Source organism: Takifugu rubripes, chromosome 13, assembly GCF_901000725.2.
Source record: "Takifugu rubripes chromosome 13, fTakRub1.2, whole genome shotgun sequence".
Taxonomy (NCBI): domain Eukaryota; kingdom Metazoa; phylum Chordata; class Actinopteri; order Tetraodontiformes; family Tetraodontidae; genus Takifugu; species Takifugu rubripes.
This window is the reverse complement of record NC_042297.1, coordinates 14,455,294-14,476,480: the sequence shown is the minus strand read 5'-3', so window position 1 is coordinate 14,476,480 and position 21,187 is coordinate 14,455,294. Positions and strand designations below refer to the sequence as shown.

General features: G+C 44.5%; 2 protein-coding genes and 1 long non-coding RNA gene across 10 annotated transcripts in view; all 3 read left to right on the top strand.

Annotated features, from left to right (window-relative positions):
• The first annotated feature begins 2,110 nt into the window (after nucleotides 1-2,110).
• Nucleotides 2,111-10,214, top strand: LOC101078172 (SKI family transcriptional corepressor 1 homolog-B). Of its 8 annotated transcripts, none has more exons than XM_029846675.1 (9): nucleotides 2,111-2,839; nucleotides 3,703-5,470; nucleotides 5,942-6,020; nucleotides 6,194-6,265; nucleotides 6,379-6,441; nucleotides 7,252-7,326; nucleotides 7,975-8,049; nucleotides 8,616-8,681; nucleotides 9,161-10,214. In XM_029846675.1, the coding sequence occupies exons 2-9, from the start codon at nucleotides 3,713-3,715 to the stop codon at nucleotides 9,253-9,255; spliced, it is 2,283 nt and encodes a 760-aa protein (XP_029702535.1). In that variant the 5' UTR covers nucleotides 2,111-2,839; nucleotides 3,703-3,712; the 3' UTR covers nucleotides 9,256-10,214. The 8 variants fall into 8 exon arrangements, with proteins under 8 accessions (XP_029702535.1, XP_029702533.1, XP_029702539.1 ...); XM_029846673.1 differs by having other exon boundaries at nucleotides 9,158-10,214; XM_029846674.1 differs by lacking the exon at nucleotides 2,111-2,839 and adding an exon at nucleotides 3,329-3,403 and having other exon boundaries at nucleotides 9,158-10,214.
• A 2,849-nt stretch (nucleotides 10,215-13,063) lies between these two features.
• The window catches only part of LOC101074642 (E3 SUMO-protein ligase PIAS1-like), a 31,454-nt gene continuing 23,330 nt past the window's right edge, over nucleotides 13,064-21,187 (top strand). Inside the window, exon 1 of the mRNA XM_011609984.2 lies at nucleotides 13,064-13,096. Within this exon, the coding sequence (XP_011608286.2) occupies nucleotides 13,073-13,096 (24 nt within the window). The 5' untranslated portion in view covers nucleotides 13,064-13,072. The remainder of the gene's footprint in view (nucleotides 13,097-21,187) is intronic.
• LOC115251944 (uncharacterized) lies at nucleotides 19,526-20,994 on the top strand. The gene is made up of 2 exons (XR_003890426.1): nucleotides 19,526-20,557; nucleotides 20,732-20,994. It is a non-coding gene; the product is annotated as an uncharacterized lncRNA (long non-coding RNA).

Sequence of the window (21,187 nt, the reverse complement as noted above, 5' to 3'; positions counted from 1 at the left end):
GAAGGCCTTCATACTCCAACCCAGCGATGTCATCAATGAGAGCCATCGAAACCAGTCGGGACCTTGGGTCAGCGATAGTTTTACTGATACATATAACTAGCAGGAGTTCTGAGTACTTGGCTGTTTAGCTTTAGCACAAAAAGGCAAGAAAGAGATACCAACGTGGCAAAATAATTAAAATGATGGTTGCGCACATGTGCACGAAAGTCATATTCAGTTATGGATGAAATGGCCAGTGGAGAACAATTACCCCTACGGCTTCACCAATGAATTTATGGAATATATCAATTTTACTATCAGTGACACAACAATGAGACCACAAGAACCAGAAATTTCTCATGCTCTTGTGAAAAAGTGAAACTTTCTTTCCGAGCCAGTGTGACGACAGAAACTCACCCGTTTTACCTCTCAAACATTATTGTGTCCATTTGATTGCTGCTAGCCTATTTCAAATCATCTTGAGGGCTCCGAGGTTCGTCTGTGATTTGACCTGTGTCAGGTGCAGATTTGGATCTTCTCCCCTCAGCCAGGGCTGCTGCAGCCCGCTCTGACTCTTCTTAGTGGCGTCCGATGATCTATGGCCACGCTTCCTGACCTATACTGATAATATGTTTGGAATGAAAACCCGGCCGCTCCATGATCTCATCTGGCGGGGCTCCCCTCGGGATATTGAGCGCGCTTTGTTTGGAGATGTGTCTTCATTTCTACCAGTCCGGGACATCCATATTCCCAAATTCCCACCGAGCTGCGTCTCTTCTTTGTGTCGGCCCGGTGACCTTTCCCCCCCAGAGCAGTCCCACTTGATTAGCACATCAGGCGGGACAATGAGTGGTGGCCATGTACACAGCCATTACCCAGAAGCCTTTATCAATGTCAAATATCAATTTAAACCAAGGTTTTAAAAAAATCACCTGAAAACTTGAAATAAAATAGAGATTTTCGTCATTTTTAACAGCTGAATAAAAATTCCGTAAATTCGCCCGTTTTCTCCTCCGCCGGTGATTTTTAGACAGTCAGGTCATCCTTTAAACTTGAATGAGTATAAAGATAAAAGGCGTGGATGTCCTCGTGTTCAACTTCATCTAAACAATTTAATGCACATCAGTGAGGCTGCGGGGAGCTCGTATCCCGCACTAATAACGCACAGCTCGCCTGAAATTACCGCTGAAATGTCTCATTAGAAATGCGGACACGTCAGCTCACGTTTCCCGCGGAATCAGTCGCGACAATGGCTGCTTTCAGTCGGGGGGGGGTCTAAATAATTAAAAAGCGAGAAATAATTACAGTATAAAATTGTAATTATTGGCGGGGGCTGCGGGGGAAGCCTCTCCGTGCTGAAAGGAGAGAGGTTGCGTTCAGGATCGGGTTCAGCATCAATATTGCAGGGAGGTAAAACTGGCGAGAGCAGGTTGCTGACGGGCTGATGATGCTCCCACACACACACACACACACACACACCACCTCAGCTGGAGTGTGTTCGGTCGTTAGTAGACGAAAAGGAATTGATATGACGTTTCATTATTACCATTAGCTTTTGTTTTTGTTTATTGATATCTGTTTATTTGCGAAATTATAATGACCCATCAGTTCCAAGACTTTTTAGGCATTTTACGCAGCGCCTCCTATCGGCCTTTTTTCAAAGCCGTCATAACTCTCCGTCTGGCGGCCACATTCCCGCACTGAGTGAAAGGCAGTGCTTTCAATATTTCACTGTAACTATTAGTGAATATTCACAAACGTGTTTGAGTCGAGTCTTCGGAAGCTGAAGTGTCCACATCACCGGCAGATTTGTTGTGTCCTGAACACAAGCACGTCCTTTTAAAATGCGATATAATGCAGGAAAAAGGATTTTTAAATTGTTCTTCCTCATCAACCTCTTTATTCGGGTAACGAGAGATGCCGCAAACGTCACTCACCCAAATCACAAAGAGATTTTACGCAACAACATCCAAACACCTTAAACCCAATAATGAATCCCCATCTCTCTCTCTCTCTCTCTCTTTCTCTCTCCCCCTCTCTCATCTTTCTGTGCCTCCCTCTCTTCCTCCATCGTGTTCTGTCGTTCAGGTCTCCGATTGATTTGCGTGAGCTGCGTGGAAGCCTAACAGATGGCGGTGTAACTTGATAAATGAGTCCGGGCCTTTTGTTGTTCTTGCTGCCCTCTGAAGTGCCATCGCTGCTCGGCAGCTGCGGGAGCATCATCCAACCAGCACAGCTGAACTTTGAAAACACACAAGACCGGTTCGATGCGTGCGTGCGTCCGAGCCCGAACCCCCACCCAGACCGTTTTTTTTTTAACATTATTATTGTTGTTATGTTTGCAGACACCTTCAGAGTTTGACTCTTGATTCAACCTCCATGATCACAGATATTATTATTCATCACAGGACCCTGGACCACCAGCCTGCCTCTCAATTTGGGGTCAGCGGGGACCTAATTGTGCGTTTTATTTTTCTGCTCCTGTTTTTGCGCACCGCAATATTTCTCCACTCTGTGTGTGTGTGTGTGTGTGTGTCTGTGTGTGTGTGTGTGTGTGTGTGTGTGTGGAGCGAGAGAGGGGAGGGGAAAAGAGAGAGAGGTGCCATGTGCTTCCTGTCACGCCATTCACCTCCTCGACATGTAACGGGATGGAGGTCCTGTTGTCTGCTGCCGCCCGCGCTCACATAAAGTGAAATAAAAGACTCCACCGAGGAGTTCTAATCCTGACACACCGTCTTCTTCGTGGGATCTCTGCTTGGACTGGCAGTCTCTGTGTTTTTGGCCTCTTTTTCTTCTTAATATTTACATTTTTTTTCAGATTAAACAGGTTTTGGAGAGCGCCGCCTTTTAATCAGAGAAGGTAAGTAAGCTTTTGAATAACTCTTGGATCCAAAATGCCCCAGCAGGATCTTTGGTTTTATTTTTATTTTTCTCCTCATCATATAACACTAATAATTGTGTGGTTATCACCCGTTGGAACTCGTCATTTATTAACAATGGTCTTTCCGTGAATTTACTTGGAATAAAATTCACGCCAGCGGCTCCAGGCTGCGCTGCTGAAGTAAATATGCGCAGGTGAACGTGAGATAGGCCCTCTCAAACCTAATTCCGAGCAACTGTCCCAGGTTAATCTGGGCAGAAGCTTTAATTATATATAGGGCTAGTCTTTTATTAACAATGGGAGGACGCACGGTTAGCTCTGTGTAATTAGCAGCAAAGCTGCTTACAGTTGTTCTTTTCCTCTGTAAGCGCATTGGCGCAGCTCAGGCTGAGTTTTCCTTCTGCCATTATCCGCGTCTAAGAATCTTACGGGACTCTTAAGCATTCGGCCCAGAAGTGCAGATCCGATTTGCAGATAAGAGGAGCAGGTCCACCTCCGCAGGAGCCCGGATAACCTGAGAGAGGAGGCCGAGAGCAGGGAGACGTAATTAACGAGACCCCTAATTGAGTTCACTTTTCAAGAAAGCATAATATAATAATAATAATAATTATTATTATTATTATTATTAGTAGTAGTAGTAGTAGTAATAGTAGTAGTAGTAGTATATGACGTGCGTAAAATATCGTATAATTAGCATCGTATTCATTAATATATTATTTTTACTCGACCATTAAAAAAAAAAAATCCGCCCTGATTTTTCTGCATAGTTTCGCGCTGATGTCTCTGTCTCTCTGCCTTTCTGTGCGCCCACGCGTGACTCCACTTTCCGTTTTGATTGACAGGTCTCCCGGGATGGAGTCGGTGTCCGGACAGCATCGAGACGCGGGACGAGACCCCAGCACATCCCCCGGTTCAAAGCAGGACGCGCAGGGTTTCTCCAGCCCCAGTTCCCTCAAACCAAATCAAGTGAGTGAGACCTCCCTGTACGGAGTGCCCATCGTGTGTTTGGTCATCGACGGTAAGGAGAGGCTGTGCCTGGCGCAGATCTCCAACACGCTCCTGAAAAACTACAGTTACAACGAGATCCATAACCGCCGCGTCGCTTTAGGCATTACCTGCGTGCAGTGCACCCCGGTCCAGCTGGAGCTCCTGCGGCGCGCAGGAGCCATGCCGATCTCCTCCAGGCGCTGCGGCATGATCACCAAACGGGAGGCCGAGAGGCTGTGCAAGTCCTTCCTGGGGGCGCACAGCCCCCCGAAGCTGCCAGAAAATTTCGCTTTCGATGTCTTCCACGAGTGCGCCTGGGGCTCCAGGGGCAGCTTCATACCCGCCAGATACAACAGCTCCAGAGCCAAGTGCATCAAGTGCAGCTTCTGCAACATGTATTTCTCCCCAAACAAATTCATTTTTCACTCCCACCGCACCTCAGAGTCCAAGTATCAGCAGCCGGACGCGGCCAACTTCAACTCGTGGAGGCGCCACCTGAGACTGACAGACGTGAAGTCTGATGATGTGACCCACGCGTGGGAGGATGTAAAGGCTATGTTCAACGGGGGTAGCAGGAAAAGGACTGTGCCCATGGGCGGCTCGGGGATGTCCTCGTCCATGAAATCGCAGTCCTCCCCCAGACTGAGCCAGACGAGCTCCCCGGAGGTCCCCCTCAAAACTTTACGCTGCGTGGAGGATCAGGGCAATAATAACCTGAGTTTGGCAAGCGGCGCACGGACCTACCCAGTCATCCCGGTGCCCAGCAAGAAATTTGGCATGCTCCAGAAAATCCCCCCTCCCCTGTTCCCTCACCACCCCTATGGCTTCCCCACCTATGGACTGTGTCAGAAAAAGAGCGACGGCGCGCTCGACGCCAACAAAACCAACGTGCCTGGCCTGTTTTGGCCTGGCGCGAAAGACACCCTCTACCCCGCTTTCTCCATGTTCTGGCCCGCAGCCGGCGGCCTGCCAATGCCCCCCTACCCGGCGTCTCCGCCAAAACCTCCCCCGGAGCTGTCGGGCGTTCGGCAGAGTGAGCTCGACCTGTCTGACCAAAGCGAGCGCAGCGCAAACACACCCAAAGAGAGCAGCCAGCACCCGCACCACCAGCAGGAGGGCGGGGAGCGCTGCCCCAGCTCCCACTCCTCCACCGCCAGGAACGACGAGGACAATTTCGGGGACGAGACCCCCCAGAGAAAAATTAACTATATTTCTGCCTTCAGACCAGTGGTCAAAGACGCGGAGACCATCGCAAAACTATACGGCAACCGGGACAGTTTCGGGGTGCGCTCCGGCTACATGTCCCCGGATTTCATCAGCGAGAGTTCCAGCTATAGATCCATGTCACCGGAAAGAGAGAGCGTGGTGGACGAGGACGACGACGATCCGGACGTGGACGTGGAGTCCCACCGAGGGCAGGACGAGGATGAAACGATCCACATCCGGACTGGGGGGAGCTACCGGGCCTCTCCCGTACCGGAACGGATCTCCGTCGGTGCCGAGGAGGGCCAGGAGCAGTCTGACGCCCCGAGCCCCAGATCGACAGCATTGGCAGCATCTCCGGAGCACGCTGGGTCACCAGAAGATGACCGGCGGATGCGTAATGGCTCCCCTCTTCATGAAGTAAGATTAGGTTAAATGAAACTTTAATGATCCCCGCAGGGAAAGCTGAATTCGCAGCGGTGGTGAAGATGATTTCGTGGAAGAGAGGAGAACAATAAGGATAATCAGGATCAACTAGCCTATCATTGTTATTATTATTGCTTTGACGTCCCAATATTCATGAAAATGTGGGATAAATAAACTGCCGCAGCGAGACCGAGATAGTAGGAGAGAAATGTATCATTTTCTTTACGAGAGCTCTATTGAAAATAATTTAACCTAATTGGTTTCTTTATTCTCAATGAAATATCCTAAATTTGACCTGCTTTTGAACCGAAACCACTCAGGCTCCTTCTAGGACTCAACATCTCCTCCTATAGAACAGCAGCGCTTTGAAGGAAGAGAAGAGGCATTAATTACAGGAGAAATTGCAGTAAATGACACATAATTGATCTGCGGTATTAAACACGAAATGTTTGCTTCATTTTACAGGTGTACGCGCATGAAAAGGGCGCCCTTGTGCTTCTGACAGAGCCTCCGTTTGAGACCAAACAATCGACCAGATCTGAGGGTGACTGGATCCGTTTCTGATATGTTTATTAATGTTAATGTGAACAGTTTTTAACAAGCCGTGTTTGCGTCTGTGTGTGTGTGTGTGTGTGTGTGTGTGTGTGTGTGGTGGTGGTGGGGGGGGGGGGGGGGGGGGGGGGGGGGGGTGTTGTTGCGCGCGTCCGTGGTGTTCAGGTGTCCATCACTTGTCTGAACCACAGAATCAACGCAATTTGCCGTCTCAGCAGGAGCCAAATGACAGACCAGGTTTATAAATTTAATCCTTAATAGATTTAATCTTTACTTGCTGAGTTCAGCTCGTCACAAGCTTCTAATAATAATAATTTACAAAAGATGATTTTTCTCGTCCTTTTGTGCAGCGGATGGATCTTTACGCATCGATATCAGCGTGCATGAACGAGATCTGGAGAATATGGCCAAAGGTGAGAGATTTTATTTTTCAGCATTTAAACATGTTAAAAAAAATTTATAATAATTTTCTCATCTCTTAAAAATGAAATGATCACCACGGAAATCTCGTCATCCTTTTGGTTACCGCATTTAATTCTGTCATATTTATTCTCTCGAAACGAGGCGACTTTGTTTTTCTTTTAAATGTTTACATGAAATTCTAAACCGATTCGGATCCGTCCTTGAAATAAACTTGAATTTAACTCGTGCTTTCAAGTAGTTAAATACCCGATTTTCAATTAGATATCCTGCACCATTTCAAACGCTAAAGATGAAAATGCGAATTTACATTTGTTCAGGCCTACAGTGTTTCCCCAATTTGTTAACCACTTAATCACGAGATGTGGGTGTTTTGGCTTATTATTGTAAGAGGAAATCGTTTAGAGGCTATTAATATTTTAACGAACTGAGCCATAACCCCGAGGCGCAGCAGCTAATTATTTTACAACGCTTGGAAAAACCCTGGGACTCCATTATTATCGTCTCAGGCTCCGGGCGATGCATGGCAATTACTGTGGCAGCGGCGAGAGGAAAGCGGTTAAATGGCTGTTATCGCGGGTGTAAACGCACCTGAAGTCGGTTTACTGAGCTGACATCAATCTCAGAAACTCAGTGTTTCACTGACGGATGTGAAGCAGCGGAGGGAGGGAGGGAGGGAGGGGGGGAGGGAGGCGCTGAGGTTCGGCAGCATCCTCCTCTCCTGCCTGCTCCTCAGCGCTGCTGGGATGGAGCGACTCCTGCAGATGAAAATAATGTCCTGTTTTTGGTTGTGGCGCCGCCAGAGGAACTGCAGAAGCAGCTCGTGGAACAAGTTGAGCTGAGGAAAAAGCTGGAGCGAGAATTTCAGCATCTGAAAGGTAAGGCTAGCATTCATGTGTTCATTTATTTATGCAGCATTCACGCAGTAGAATGTCTCTGTGGAACCGGAAAACAAAGATTTCCACACACAACTTTCTTGGATAGAATGGAAATTTAATACAGAGTGTGCAGCTTAGAATATCAGAGATGGTCAAAAGATCCAATATGAGCAGTAAAATATGGGTCTGAAATTAAAAAAGGCTCATAGAAATAGAGGAGAAATGAGGTCATGATAGTCAGGGTGTGTGTGTGTGTGTGTGTGTGTGTGTGTGTGTGTGTGTGTGTGTGTGTGTGTGTGTGTGTGTGTAAGAGAGAGAGAGACCCAAATTCCGATCCTAAATCAAACAACCTTTTGTAAATTTCACCACCTAAAAAATTCCTCCTGTTCATCATCTTATTGATTCCCTTTTTCTTTGCCAGCCGACAGATTCATGATCTGTTCCTCTCACTAAAGGATCAGAACCTCGTGGTGCCTTATTCAACCCTATTTTAGCTGAGGATCTAAAAAAAAAGGATAATTGTTTTCACGTTTAGTTTAGTTCTGCGCCCAGTTCTGCAGCTTAAAGCTTCAGAAAAGACACATTCTGTTAATGGTGACTTGTGTCTTTGAAAACCCTCCATGTGATGTGGCCTTTGCTACTCTTCAGATAATTTTCAGGATCAAATGAAGCGTGAGCTGTCCTACAGAGAGGAAATGGTCCAGCAGCTGCAGATCGTTCGAGGTTAGTCTCTCTGTCTGTCTCTCTTTCGGTTTTTAAAGCAGATGTAGATCGATGCTCTTCAAAGATCTGCCCCAAAAACAGTTTCAGTAACACAGACTTCATCAATCGGCCGTAACCAACGAGCTTCTAAACTGTGGGAGCAAAAAAGAAAAGTGACACTTGCATATTGAGACATTGGCCATTGGTGTCCAGCCTGCTTCCTGGAAACGCCACATTTCTTTCCCTCCTGCAGCCGAGTGGATTATTAGATATCAAACGGTGAAACTGAAGCTGTGCTGTTTTGTTTGCAAAGGTTATTTTCTCCTAAATCATCCTCTGGAAAATTGAATAGACAGACCATAATGCAGGGCTGTATCGGTTACATGCAGTAGACAGCAACTAATGCCACCGGCTAAAGGGCCGGTGTAACGTTACAGTAGTTTAAATACAGGGTTCAAGTACACGCAGGGGTCAGTCTGAATACCACAGGGCACAGGGCGTACACGCTACACTCCTCCACCTACTCACACTCACCCTTTTTATCCCCTCTTTTAACCAATTGTCATTATTATTTTATTTTTGGATAGACACTTTGTGCAGCGAGTTGGATCAAGAGAGAAAGGCTCGTTATGCAATACAGCAGAAGCTAAAAGGTAACATTTATCTGCTACCGCCTGGCAAAACCCCCCCAAAACATAACACACGCCCCCAAAAACACGTATGCAAGTGCTACTTTTTAAACACGGAGCCGTTCAGTGTGTGTGCAGAGGAATGATAGATCCCCTGATGCTGAGCAGAGCCGGTGAAAGACTCCGGCTCTGGTTCTTCCATCTGGACGTTCTGGCGTTACGCAAAGATGCAGCAGACAGAGATGAATGAGTGCAGGTTCCGATCAGAAAGCGAAGCTGCAGCACACGTTAGCGTTGTGCTCAGCGCTCTGTGGCCACGCTTCATTCCTGATCTCTCTGGGTCAACATTGTTTTTTCACCCCTTTCACGAGCGTCCACTCACCGGCACCGGCACCGGGCCCACGTTCCACTGTGGGCTGTTGTTTTACCCTGAGTGATTGTGCGTCAGTCGTTGTTTGTGTCTTGTGCACGTTCTCACTGATGGATCCGCTCCTCCCCAGAAGCTCACGACGCCCTTCACCATTTCTCTTGCAAGATGCTCACCCCTCGCCAGTGCAGCGGAGCCTGCGCCTTCAAACCGCCGCTGCTGCCTCCGTAGCCATCCGGCACGACGCCGCGTCTGACCCCAACACAGCCAAAAAATACACACGCGCACACACACACACACACACACACACACACACACACATGCATAGCAGCATGGAGAGTTCAGGAGTAATATGAAAGATTATTCTGTAAAAACACACTAAGCACTTGAAATAACACTGGACCAAAAAAAACTAAAATAAAAAACAGGATTTGACTGCTGTTAATTTGATGTGTTGAGTCAAAGGAAGGTGAAGGTGCAGAGCTGGAACCAAGAGGTCTCTTCAAATCAAAGTTCCCTGATTTTTAGCTAAAAAAACACTGAATACATATGCGTATATATGCTGTATATCCTGTGACGATGTGCAATGACTTGTATAATTGTGATATTGAGTTAAAAATCCTCATTATTTAGATTAATTTGCTTGTTTGAATGTCTGAGTTTTTGCAAATATCGCTTGTTTCTCTGTCCCTGCTTTAATTTATTGTTTAGAGTACTGATTCCAATGTTGTGTTTGTTGTTAAGCACTTTAAACGGGCGACCTTTCTAAATTGGATCATGCCGTGTTAAACCAAATTCCTTGTCAAAAATGTTTAAAGGTAGAGGAAATTATTAATTAAGCACTTGCTTCAACAAATGTGCAGGTTTGACATCAAGAATAAAAGCTTCTTTTTTCCGCCCCTGCTATTGTTGTTATTTTGAACCTGTCTTAAGCCATTTATCAATGTACATTTTAAATGTCTGACCTAAATCCCACAGCATAATTTTCCCTGTCACGTTCCTGTCCATCACTCTGTGTATCTGTGAGTCCAGAACTCTTTACCACGCACAACGATCTGATATAATTAGCTTTGTAAATCCACACCCAAGTACTCACAAACCCCGAACAGTTGTTAAAGAAATAAAAAGATTTCTTACACAATCCACCCGTTCCTGTATGTATCCAGGTCAATAATAAAACGTGAAAGCTATTTTTCTGCCTCGTTTTTGGGTCCCCCTGCGAGCGGCCGCCACCTATCGGTTGAATCCGGTAATGCGCCTGCTTAGCCTGCTCATATTTCATCTTATTGTATTTTAGTCCAACATGATCTCTTTCATTAGGCGGTTCCATCAGTGGATGACATGTCCAGTCAACTTATAACGTTTGATGTGGAGTCAGGGGAGCGAGCTGATCTAATTGTGAAATCTAATTCTTCTGATGGGAGGACTAATAGATATTGATCACGCGGCTCTTGCTCCATACTGATGCACACATAATGCCACTGCTGCACAATGAATGTTAATTTTCTGTGAATGTTATTGCCCTCTTCGACAAAGCTGCTTCTCTTCCAATATTAACAAGAAGCTCGAAGCCTGAAAACAACTGAAATGTGCTGGCAATAGGGGTTTGGTGTTTTTATTTAGCTGAGAATGGAGGCAGCGATAGGAACCATTGTGTAGGCACAACTGTGTTCCACCATTTGTGGTTATTTCTGTGGTTTTATGGTGGTTTTGTTGATTTGAGCTAGAACTTTTATTTATTTTATTTTTTTTCCCAGCGTCCTTGGATTTTATACGATTTTAATTTTGTTTTATTAATATGTTGCTCTTTCTATCCCAGCTCTGCAACCCTTTTTGTTCATTTTTTGGTGATTTTTATTTGTTTGTTTTATTTAATCTCATTATCCTCTTGGCTACTGTCTCCTTTTGATTTTATTATGGTCAGATTTGACATTTAGCAACATTTGACATTTTCGTGTAGATTTCTGTTGCTGTGGATTGCATCCAGAAATAATAATAAGTTTGTTTTATTCACTTTGGGATTGTTTCTGCTTCCTTCTTTGGTCACTTTCTGCTCTTTTGTGTCTCCAGGTTGTCATTTTGTCTCCTTGTGGTTAGATGTGTGTTGTATTTTTGTACCTTATGTGTGAGTATAGGTTTCGTTTGGGTGATTCATGATATATTTCAGTGAAATTAGAAGCTTTTATTCTCAGTGTTTTGGGGGTTTTGTGCCCATTTTTGTAAATTCTGTCATAATCTAGTGGTCACACAGTAGCTCTGCACCCTTCAGTGAGTCTCTGTCCTGACTCATTATTTTGTGATAATATTAATTTCATGCCACATTGTGAAATCCAAGAAGGTGAAATCCATGCATTGCGATATCAGGCCTGTTTTAGTTTGCAGTTTCCACATTGTTCTGCAGTATTTGCATCACTACTTCATGCCTTGTGTGGTCAGACAACACCTGTCCCATCGACAATACAACAGATGGTGGTGATACATAATGATAGCATAAAACCTCCATAATTCCCTCTGTATGTAACAAGCTGCAGAACTAGTTTGTCAATAGATTATTTGTAGGAACCTCAAGGGATCATCCATTGTCCCATAATGGATTTGGGCCTGGAGCTTAATGTGTTTCTTGAAATAATGATTTTTGTCCCCTTTTTAATTCTGTATAAAAGCAAGATACCAGTGCTGAGGAAATAAATCAGCCTGCTTAAGATGAAAGATACAGGCTCTTAAAAGTGTGCTTGTAAGATTTGTAAATAATTTTATGAATAGATAAAAATGGATATATTTTTCTTCTGTGACTGTAAAGACCACATCTATTCACGATTGGGAGATTTTGTAAAACACCCCTTTTCGATCTGTTCTATTCCGTCGGATTTTTTTTAATCTGCGTGAAATGCTGCATTTCTTTCTGGCTTCATTTGAAGTGAAATGCTGCCACCTACCGGCAGTGTGTGCACACTGTTGTCCTAAATGCAGGAGTGCTCCACAATCACGTCACATTTTACAATGAATTTACCTTTTGACAACAAAATAAAAAATAAATGGAATCAGAGAAAAATAATTCACATTTAATGTTGTTCTGTATATGGTTAGTGTGAGTGTTAAATGGTTTCCTTTTTAACTAAACATTTAGTAATAAGAAGTAACATGACGTCAGGACTTACCATGTGTGAAGTGTTATGCCTGTTAATTGTCTTAAAACGACACAAATGAGTACTGATTATGATGGTATTGTTTTTGTTTTTTTAATTTAATTTAAATTGGAAGCCTACAGGTACAACATACAGTACTGTGTCTCCATGTTTAATACCCGAGTCTCAGGTCAGTTTTAGTATTTGGAAATAGAACGATTGAAGACTTTTTGGTATGACCGGTCTTTTAAATGACCTTTTCCACACAATAAAGAATGTATTCAGTCGGTCAGCTGCCTGACTATGAGCTATGATGACCTTAACTCTAATCTGGATCTGCTTTGGAGAAAGTAGGGCTTCCAGTCTGACCTGGGTTCATTACCAAGTTCGCCATTTAGGCAGAAAATACAATATCTGTTTACTTGTCATGTCAATTGAGATGATGAGTAGAAACTTTAATAACAAAGAACAGACATTAATTATGTGCGATAGTGTGTTATAAATATATTAGTTCAAACTGCAACATGCAAACAATTGAATTTAATTAAAAGACTATTTTACTTTTGCGACAAGAAACTGGAAATTTGTGAAAATCGCTCAATCGCATGTGAAAAAAACCGACATTTTTAAATGTATGGATTCTAGAATTATAGAGAAAGAGCTAGAAAACGTCGTTGCATGTGGAAATAATACGAAAAGAAGTTACTGAAAGAAGACATGCATTCAAATAATGGACTGGGGGTTCATTCTATTCAGTTCCTTTCTATGACTTTCTGTCACATTCTCGGACGTTCTACATTCTGTAGCTTTATTTTCCAATCATCGCTAATGCAATTGAACGCACCCGGTGCGCGTTCTCGCGGCCCTCCGCTCGTCCCAGTCATGTGACAAGTCCTCAGCACGCCTGCGCAAAGAAATACAAGATGGCGGAGAGTGCGGAACTGAAGGTAAGGCGCAGCCCGAAATCATTACAAATTTCTCGGTTACCGAGGCTTTGGGTGTCATGTCGCACAGCCCGTCAATGATTTAAACGTCAGGGCACAGAGATGTTGCCGGAGCTGGAGTTTATTGCTACAACAAAGCAGCAACTTTGTTGAATACGGGATCGCCGAAGCTGGCGCGGGCATGTTTATGTTGATATTGAGACGCGCTGGTTTGGTGGAACGGACCGTTTGCTTCACTCCAGCCGCTCCTGACAGGACGGGGTCCGCTTTGAAACCACCCAGCGCAGTTGGTTTAAAGGCGGAGGCAGGTTTTTCCTCCGCGGCATGTCATTTGTGTCCGTGCTGGCTGTGGGGAGATGTTTTAGGCTGCTTTTGGACTGTCGCATCGTGGGTCCTCAGCCTGTCGGGTGGTTCGCTTCTGACAGCAGCATCAGGCGCGCTGCTCCAGGTGTGACAACCCTCCCGCTGGATGCTGGAGCTTGTTGACACTTGGAGAAATTGATGTCTGACAATCTCGCCCTTTTCCGAGCCACATCTGGATTAGTATGCGTTGAAATGACGTTACGGGGCTGTTCTGTGAGGACCCGCTTACCTGTTGATATATTCTTGATGAAGATGCGGCGCTTCTGTCAGTGCATGATTCCCGTATCTGAATTAATTAGATCAGTTTAACAACCCGACCACCGCCTCAGTGTTTAAACGGAGACCCGGTCACATTAATCCAAAGATGCGTAATTGCGCATGGTCGCTGATATTGATGGATCGGTCTGGCGCTATTTTTAGCCTTTTCCCTGGTGCGTCTCCTACCCAGGATCTGTGGATCTATACGTGCTGCTTCTGCCAGCTGCTGCTCAACAGCCTGTAATAAAGAGATTTTTAGCTGCACCTCTTTTGAAGAGCCAGATGTGGTCTTACAATACACCCACTTGCATGTATCATGCACATCTTTAACTACGTTTAACGTTGGTGGAGAACAATTACAGAAGCAAACACTTTATATATTTACAGTTTCCTTTGCATATATGCATATTTGTGTATGCCCTTGGACAGTGAAACAATTTAGGGATATAAAACAGATTTGGATAAAGTGCTGCGTTTTAAGTAAATGTCACATGTTCCTTTTGCAGCTCAGTGGGCTTTAGTTTTTACTCATAGAGCAACAGCAAACCTCTAAAGATAGTTTCCACACTCTCACTTTGAATAAGCACGACTAGAGTCCTCCCTCATTTTGCATTCCACCGACACCTTCGCTGGAGCACGATCTCGAAAACAGGTGTGAAAATTACATTTTCTATAGACAATAAACCCGCTGATTTTGTTTCGGGCCATTTGAAAAGTGTTGGTGTGCATGTGAATTGTGTGTGCCCTGCATGGGACTGGGGCGATCTGTCTGGGGTGCCCAGAAAAAGCTGCACAAAGGCTCCAGTGTCCCGGGACTCTGATTAGAATTAGTTTTTGCATTTAACAGAAATTGCATGGATGCATGACGCATGTATCTGGAGACTCATACTGGAGCCCTCTGAATAAAGCATTACTTTGAAGGGAGGAGAATACAGAAGAACAAAACTTTTTACCTAGAAAAAGAGCATTCCAATTGATAGTTAAGCCCGCCTGGATTGTACTACCAATAAACACTGTATTTTGGGACCACCACCTTAGCAATACTCAAACAATTTCAAGAATAAAAGCATCTCGAGTCCAGAGAAAACTCAGTGTTGGCATTTCCTCAATATGCAAAGCTTCTCTGTAAATATTTAGGCTTTAATAATAAAAATCTCCTCTCCAAAGCTTCTAGGATCTGGAAAAAACTGGAATATCTCCCTTTTCTGGTTTCAGACATGCACGCCCTTCCTCACTTTAAAATCATGCCATAAGCCTAATGTTCCTTTTTTGATGTAGTGTCACTGTCGTGTTTCTTGTCATTACTGTCACCCTTCCTCCTCATCCATGTCTATCTCAGGGTGTGCAATGTGAAAATTACACAATCAAAAATTCATTATCAAGCTTCAAAATTCTATTGTCTGAGATTACGGAGCTGCAACACAATAGTGCACCCGGTTGTGCCAAAACTCCCCCACTGATAATATCAGTCTTTATTCTATAATAAAGTCTTTATTATTAAAGCGTTTGTTTCCAAAAAAGCTCGTTTCCTTCGTTACATGTTTCAAGTATTGTAATAACCAGCGTTTATTAAAAAATCAGTCTCAACCCACAAGTATAGAACACATTAAATCCTGAGGTCAGAAATAGGTCCTGACCTGGAAATGTAGCCTGTTGGCCATCGCAGCGCAGCATCACGAGTTAAATGTGGACGCAAATTTGGAAAAGTTTTATTCAAATTTCGGTATTTCAGCCACACTGTGCAGATATTCAACACCCTGCAGCTCCCTCCTGTCACGGACGTAACACATTCATATCTGCTCAGTTTGGTTCATCAGACTGAGAAACATGAGCAAATGTTGGTAATTCTTTTGGTGCTGCTATAATTGCTAATATTTTATGCCTCCTTAATTATGATTTGACAGGATGGGAGTGACATCAGCTGGCTGCACAGTGTAATGAAGTGGTTTAATTATTACATACATGGATGCAGGCAGGCATGGATAGGAACCCCAGAATGATGGGCTTCGACCAACACACGTGAGGTAGTACATGCCGCTGAAAATAGGAAACCGTGTTTGTCAGCATCTCAGGTTGGTGAAGAAGCAAAATCCGAATGAGGTGAAGCTATTTGGGGGACGCTGTGGGCCTTGTGTTACAGCATTGTGTTGCCATGGGACACCAACACCAGTTCAACATTTCAGCGCTGACAAAATAGCCAATAATAGCTGCCAACCACAAAGGTGGTAACAGAAAGGCGCGCTCCATGCCGACAAGGCCCGGCCACTCTCGCTCAGGCCAGATGGCTGCTTTCTGGGTTACTGCCTACCCCGCTCAAAAGAAAACCATCTTTATGATGCTGCAAACTTTTGGCTCAACACGCCCGGCTGACCCATTATTCTCACTCCCTGGTGCACGCCTGAGGGCATGAATTAGTGTTTGAGAAGCGCAGGGTGGTGCCAGAAAATGTTGTGCATGTGAGAGGGAAAAAAGGGGCAGCTGTTGAGATATTTGTGATATGGTGCCAAGGGATGTAACACTGGAGACGGTGGAGGAGTGAGAAAGGGAAAAAATGTCAATGAGCATTAATTGTCAGCGTGGAGACGACTGGATGCTCGTGGTTCGCCGTGTGGATCAGTACCTGCCTGCAGGCTCTGGCCTGCTTCGTTGTGGGCTGCAGGGCCCACGTGGCTTCATCCTCCTTCACTCCAACTACTCTCTTCCTGTCACTCACCTACTTCATCCATTTTGTTAAGCTCTTATAGCGCATTAAAGATTGGACGTGTTCAGTCCCCGGCTGTTATGGTTGGTTAAAGGGGAACGATGTTTGGAAGAGTTCATTCTCCACACAGATCATCAAGAGAAGATAAACAAGGAGATGACTGTAAACACAACGGGCACTATCTACACACTCTGAGGAATAATTTACCCGCATGTTTAAAGAAGACAAACACTCCAGTTTGGCATGGATCACAGTGGGGAATTAAACAATTCCTAATCTACCAGGCTTGCACATAACTTCAGACCAATGAACGTAGACACACAAACTATTGTAATTTGTTTGATAGTCTTAGTGTTGCAGCCTTTCACTTCAAAGAACACGTTTGGAGTGTAGGTTCAGCTCAAACGTGCTGCAGAAACTGACCTTTTTATATTTCTAATGAGTATTATGCTTCTAAACGTGTGTATGGATGTTTTGCAGACATATAATAATAATGAGTTGATACAAAGTTACTGATCAGGCCTTTTGTTAATCCCTCCCATCAGGTTTAGTTATGTTAAATATGCTTCATAACACATTTACAGAAGATGGTATTTTCCTTTACAAACTCAAGTCTGATAATAAAAGAGACAAAGTCTGATACATTCTGTTAACTTACTCTCATGCTGCAGGTAAAATAGTTTGCATTTGTTCGCACTTAATCGTATTCTTTTAGTTTTTTTTCAGGCTTTAGATTGTGGTGTAGTTAACATTAAAAACTATTTTAAATAGACCTTAAACTCATGCTGCACAGAGACAGAATAAAGATTATTGTAATGTTCTTAAATCAATGAATGGCTTTTGATGATTCTGTCTCAAGTTGAACTCACACTGGTCCCCAAACTGGACTTTGGGGATGGAATTTGGCCTGGTGGGTGAAGGCCACTGTAGCCAGCCCCCCGAGTGTGTCCTGTTACACTGAATTTCACTTCAGTTGAGTTCCAGTCCTCTTCGCTTCCTTTGAACTGTCTTTTGTTCTGCGTGGAGCTGCAGCAGCGGCAGCCTGGCAGAGCCAATAACGGTGTGTGTGCTGGCAGCTTATAGGCAGAGACAGTCTATTTGTAGAGCCTGTGGCTAGGTTAATCCCTAATGATACAGGTCCTGTCCTCTGCCCCCCCACGGCCTCTCTGCACCTGCCTATTTGTCCTATTGTAAGTGCTATTATCACTGCATTTAATAACCAGTTCAAATTGAAATGTTCCACAGGAAAGTAGCCAACTCAATGATGATGTTTCTCTCTCTCAGATATTCAGGCTGTTGTCTCAGATTCCCAGCTGTGGGCTGAGGTATATGTTTCAGTTTAAATTCGGGAACAGATGCTTCATCTTTCGATATCGGAGGTGTTTCAGAACCAGATCCCCATCTGGGAGTGTTTATTGGCTTGTTCTCTGCATTCATTTCAAATGTATTTATAAGAGATACAAGCACCGGGGCAGGATGCTGCGTCCATCAGCGCTCCATCTTCAGAACCATGAATCTTCTCTCAACTGCTGTGTGGGGAATCCTGGTTGCCAGGATGGTTGTCTGGTTGCCGTAGAAACGTCACATTTGAGATGAACCTGGGTAGGTAGTTATTGAAGGTCATAGTAGTTATTGAAACATAGTTTCAATGTTCCAAAACCAGTGTGAAGGCCATAATTCCAACAGGTACGGGCCCATGTGGCTAAAAGCACCTTTGTTTAAAAAACATTCCTACTTTTACCTGCAGTTTATTCCAGTTTATAGTCCTGTACTGTATTTTGACAGTGAAAATCAAGGTAATATTTATAGTCTGCAGCTGTGATGTAAATATATTTGCATCTATATATTACTCATATTAGCTCACAGGAGTTTATGTTTTATGTTGTGTAACACGCGACTCAAACAGGCTTTTTAAAGTCCAACTTTAATTGTCATACAGCCTATAAATGAAACACACTTAGAAGAGTCCGCAGCCGTAAACACGGCCTCCTGGAGGATTCCCCAGTGAGACATCTTCACTGGACAACAAACCTGAAGCAGGTCTGGCTTAATGAGTTACACGGGGAGGCTCGCTCTCCAGCACGGCTGACTCAGTGCTGCAGGAAGCAGGTTTCTTCCATTAAAAATTACCCCTCATCACCAGTTACCACTGGGATGGGGTCAAAACCTCAGTGTCAGGCTACGGCCCCTTCAGGGCCCTTTCATCAGGAATAAAAGCTTAAAGAGGACAACTTCCTCTTCCTTTTCTCACTGGTGCAAAGGAATTTTGGTGTCCGGTGTCTTTATCGCTGTGGCTTCCAGGGTCTGCGACCACGTCCTCTGTCCAGCTCAGGTGGGGACAGCGATTCAGGGAGAAGCGGCAGCATTTTGCTCCTGCACATTTTGCCTCCGTGCTTTTCCATCACAGGGTTATTTGGCTGCTACCGAGAAGCAGCCACATGCCAGTAAAATCTGGTGTTTGGTTGCAGCTGCCGGCACTGCCAGCGCTTTGGCACGGGATTGCGAAACGCTTTTGTCATCACAGTTCTGCGCCGTTCAGCACTGAAAGGCGCTGGATCGGATTCACGATCTGCCTGTGGCAAGCTCAGACTAGAACCATGGAGCACACATGTCAACCTGGAGACCCGGAGGCTTATCTGTCCTCCCAGATAATACTACGTTTCTGTCCAAACTGGCACCCATTGTATAGCATCTAACAAATTAATTCTCATAAATAATAGAATGTTTAGCTGAATACTGTTGGCCAAATGTACTGGAAGTCACAGAAAGGTTATTGTGGTAATATCAGCTGTTTTTGTGTTTCATTCATGGAAAACTGTATCATGTTGATTTTAGTGGTTATTTAAAGTAGATGTTTTTTTTTATTTTAGATGTAAATTATAGTTAATTTGTTGTTAAATAGCTAAGAAATTATGTGACAGCGCTGCATGTTTTCTGCATCAAGTCATCTTCAGGGAATGAGTAATGTCATCAGTATTTCAGGTTTTTTTGTTTTATCCGTCATGTATACTGTGATTTTGATACTACAGCTGCAGGAGGAAGCAACAAAAACACCTTAAAACAACAGGCACACAGCTGAGCTGGAGTCAGTATAGCTGGAAGGCTAATAGGTTGGGGGATGGGAGGACAGAGGGGGAGGAGGGCTGGGCGGGCGCTGGCACTCAGTACAGAGACCTCTAGCAGAGAGTGGGAGCTTTATATAATGGCCAGGTAGTGTGCAAGTTCCCCCTCCATCCGCCTACACGACTTCCAGCCGCCCACAGACAAACACACATCTGAAACGGGCTGTCACAGCATTATTAGCCTCACCGTCTGCAGGTCCCAGAGGACCAGAAGAACCGCACTCAACTCTGTTAAAAAAGCAGATTTTTTCACACCAAGCGGCTCAAAGGGTGTTGGCTGCTCAGATGTGATCCTTTGGCCTGGTGTAAAGGCCAGCACGTCCTCCTCTGGACATTATTTTCTTCAAACTACCGTGGTCTCTGCAGGACTCAGCGTGCCGCATCACTGACATGAGAAACAAGAGTAGCATTTCAAACTAATTTGAAAGATATTGAAATATTATTCTAAAAAAACGGAGCTGAAATAGTTGAGGTTCTTTGTCACTTCGACCCAGTTAAAAAATGATGAGACACTAATGCAGACTTTGTCACTAAACAGTCCTTGTCTCACGAGGAAAGGTTTCTAAACTGGGATCCTGTCGAGGGACTTAGCATTAGCAGCACCCTCAACCTCACTCCAGCAGCGAAGATAAGTGGCAACTGCTCACTGACAGCACGACCTGTTCTTTGCTCAAGGCAACTGGGCCATTTCCTGCCGTTCAGAAACAAGAACAAATGTATAGCATCGGCTAGCTCTTAGCTTCTCATATGTGCTTCCTCTGAAGCAGACTCTGCTTTCTGGCCAATTCCATTAGCTTCAAAGGCCAAGGACATCCTGTTTGACACCTGGCATAAATTAGCAGCAGGGGCTGGGGTCTGATTGGCACTGCCTTTGTGCTTTGAGACTTAAATTGGTATGTATGTAGGTATTGTATAAATTGGGCAAGAGTGGACACTGAAATACTGTTAGCAACTGTCAGCCATGTTGTGGGGGGGGGGCTGAAGAATGCCGGTGGTCGGTGCACGTGTGTGACTACGCCGGTACGTTTGAGATGAATTCTTCAGACGTCATTGAGCAACATACTGACCCCCAGTGTTGCTTCCAGTGGTGCATCTTTGGTGCATGATCCGTTACTCCTTAAGAGCAAGGTGCATCCTGGGAGTTTCACGAGGGTACAACCGTGCACTGTCTAAGTCACACATTCTTGCCAACAGGTAGACCAGGCTGCCCACTGATCACATGGCTGGTATTTCAATATCCAGCTGGAGTCGTGTCCTTAGGCACCACATTGACGCCCTAATTGGTTCCAGTGACCACAGCAGTGCCTTACATGCTAGTGAACTGCATTATACGTGTGTGATATATGTTCATACAGTAATATCTGTTGGTCCTTTTTGTTAATAGACGGTTCATTTTGCACACGTCTGATGTATTCATACTTTTCACAACTGTAAACAATTAAAAAGCTCATCAGGAACATTTGTTGTGCACGTTGTTTGATTCAGAAGACCTGTGAGAATCTCTAAAAATCTTTTCACACGCTAAAGATCTCACATGATGGTCGTGTGAGCAAACAGTGCAGTTGAGGTTTGATTCAGGCAGCCATTTGGTCAGCACGTGATCACTTAAGATCTGAGCTGTGGCTCCCGATGCTTTGTGCAAATGTGTGA

What these genes read in the sequence shown, in the direction of transcription:
- LOC101078172 (XM_029846673.1), top strand. Translation starts at nt 3,713, where the DNA reads ATGGAGTCGGTGTCCGGACAGCATCGAGACGCGGGACGAGACCCCAGC. An exon ending in AGAATTTCAGCATCTGAAAG is followed by an intron (nt 7,327 to 7,974) that starts GTAAGGCTAGCA and finishes GCTACTCTTCAG; the next exon opens with ATAATTTTCAGGATCAAATG. An exon ending in AATACAGCAGAAGCTAAAAG is followed by an intron (nt 8,682 to 9,157) that starts GTAACATTTATC and finishes GCTCCTCCCCAG; the next exon opens with AAGCTCACGACGCCCTTCAC.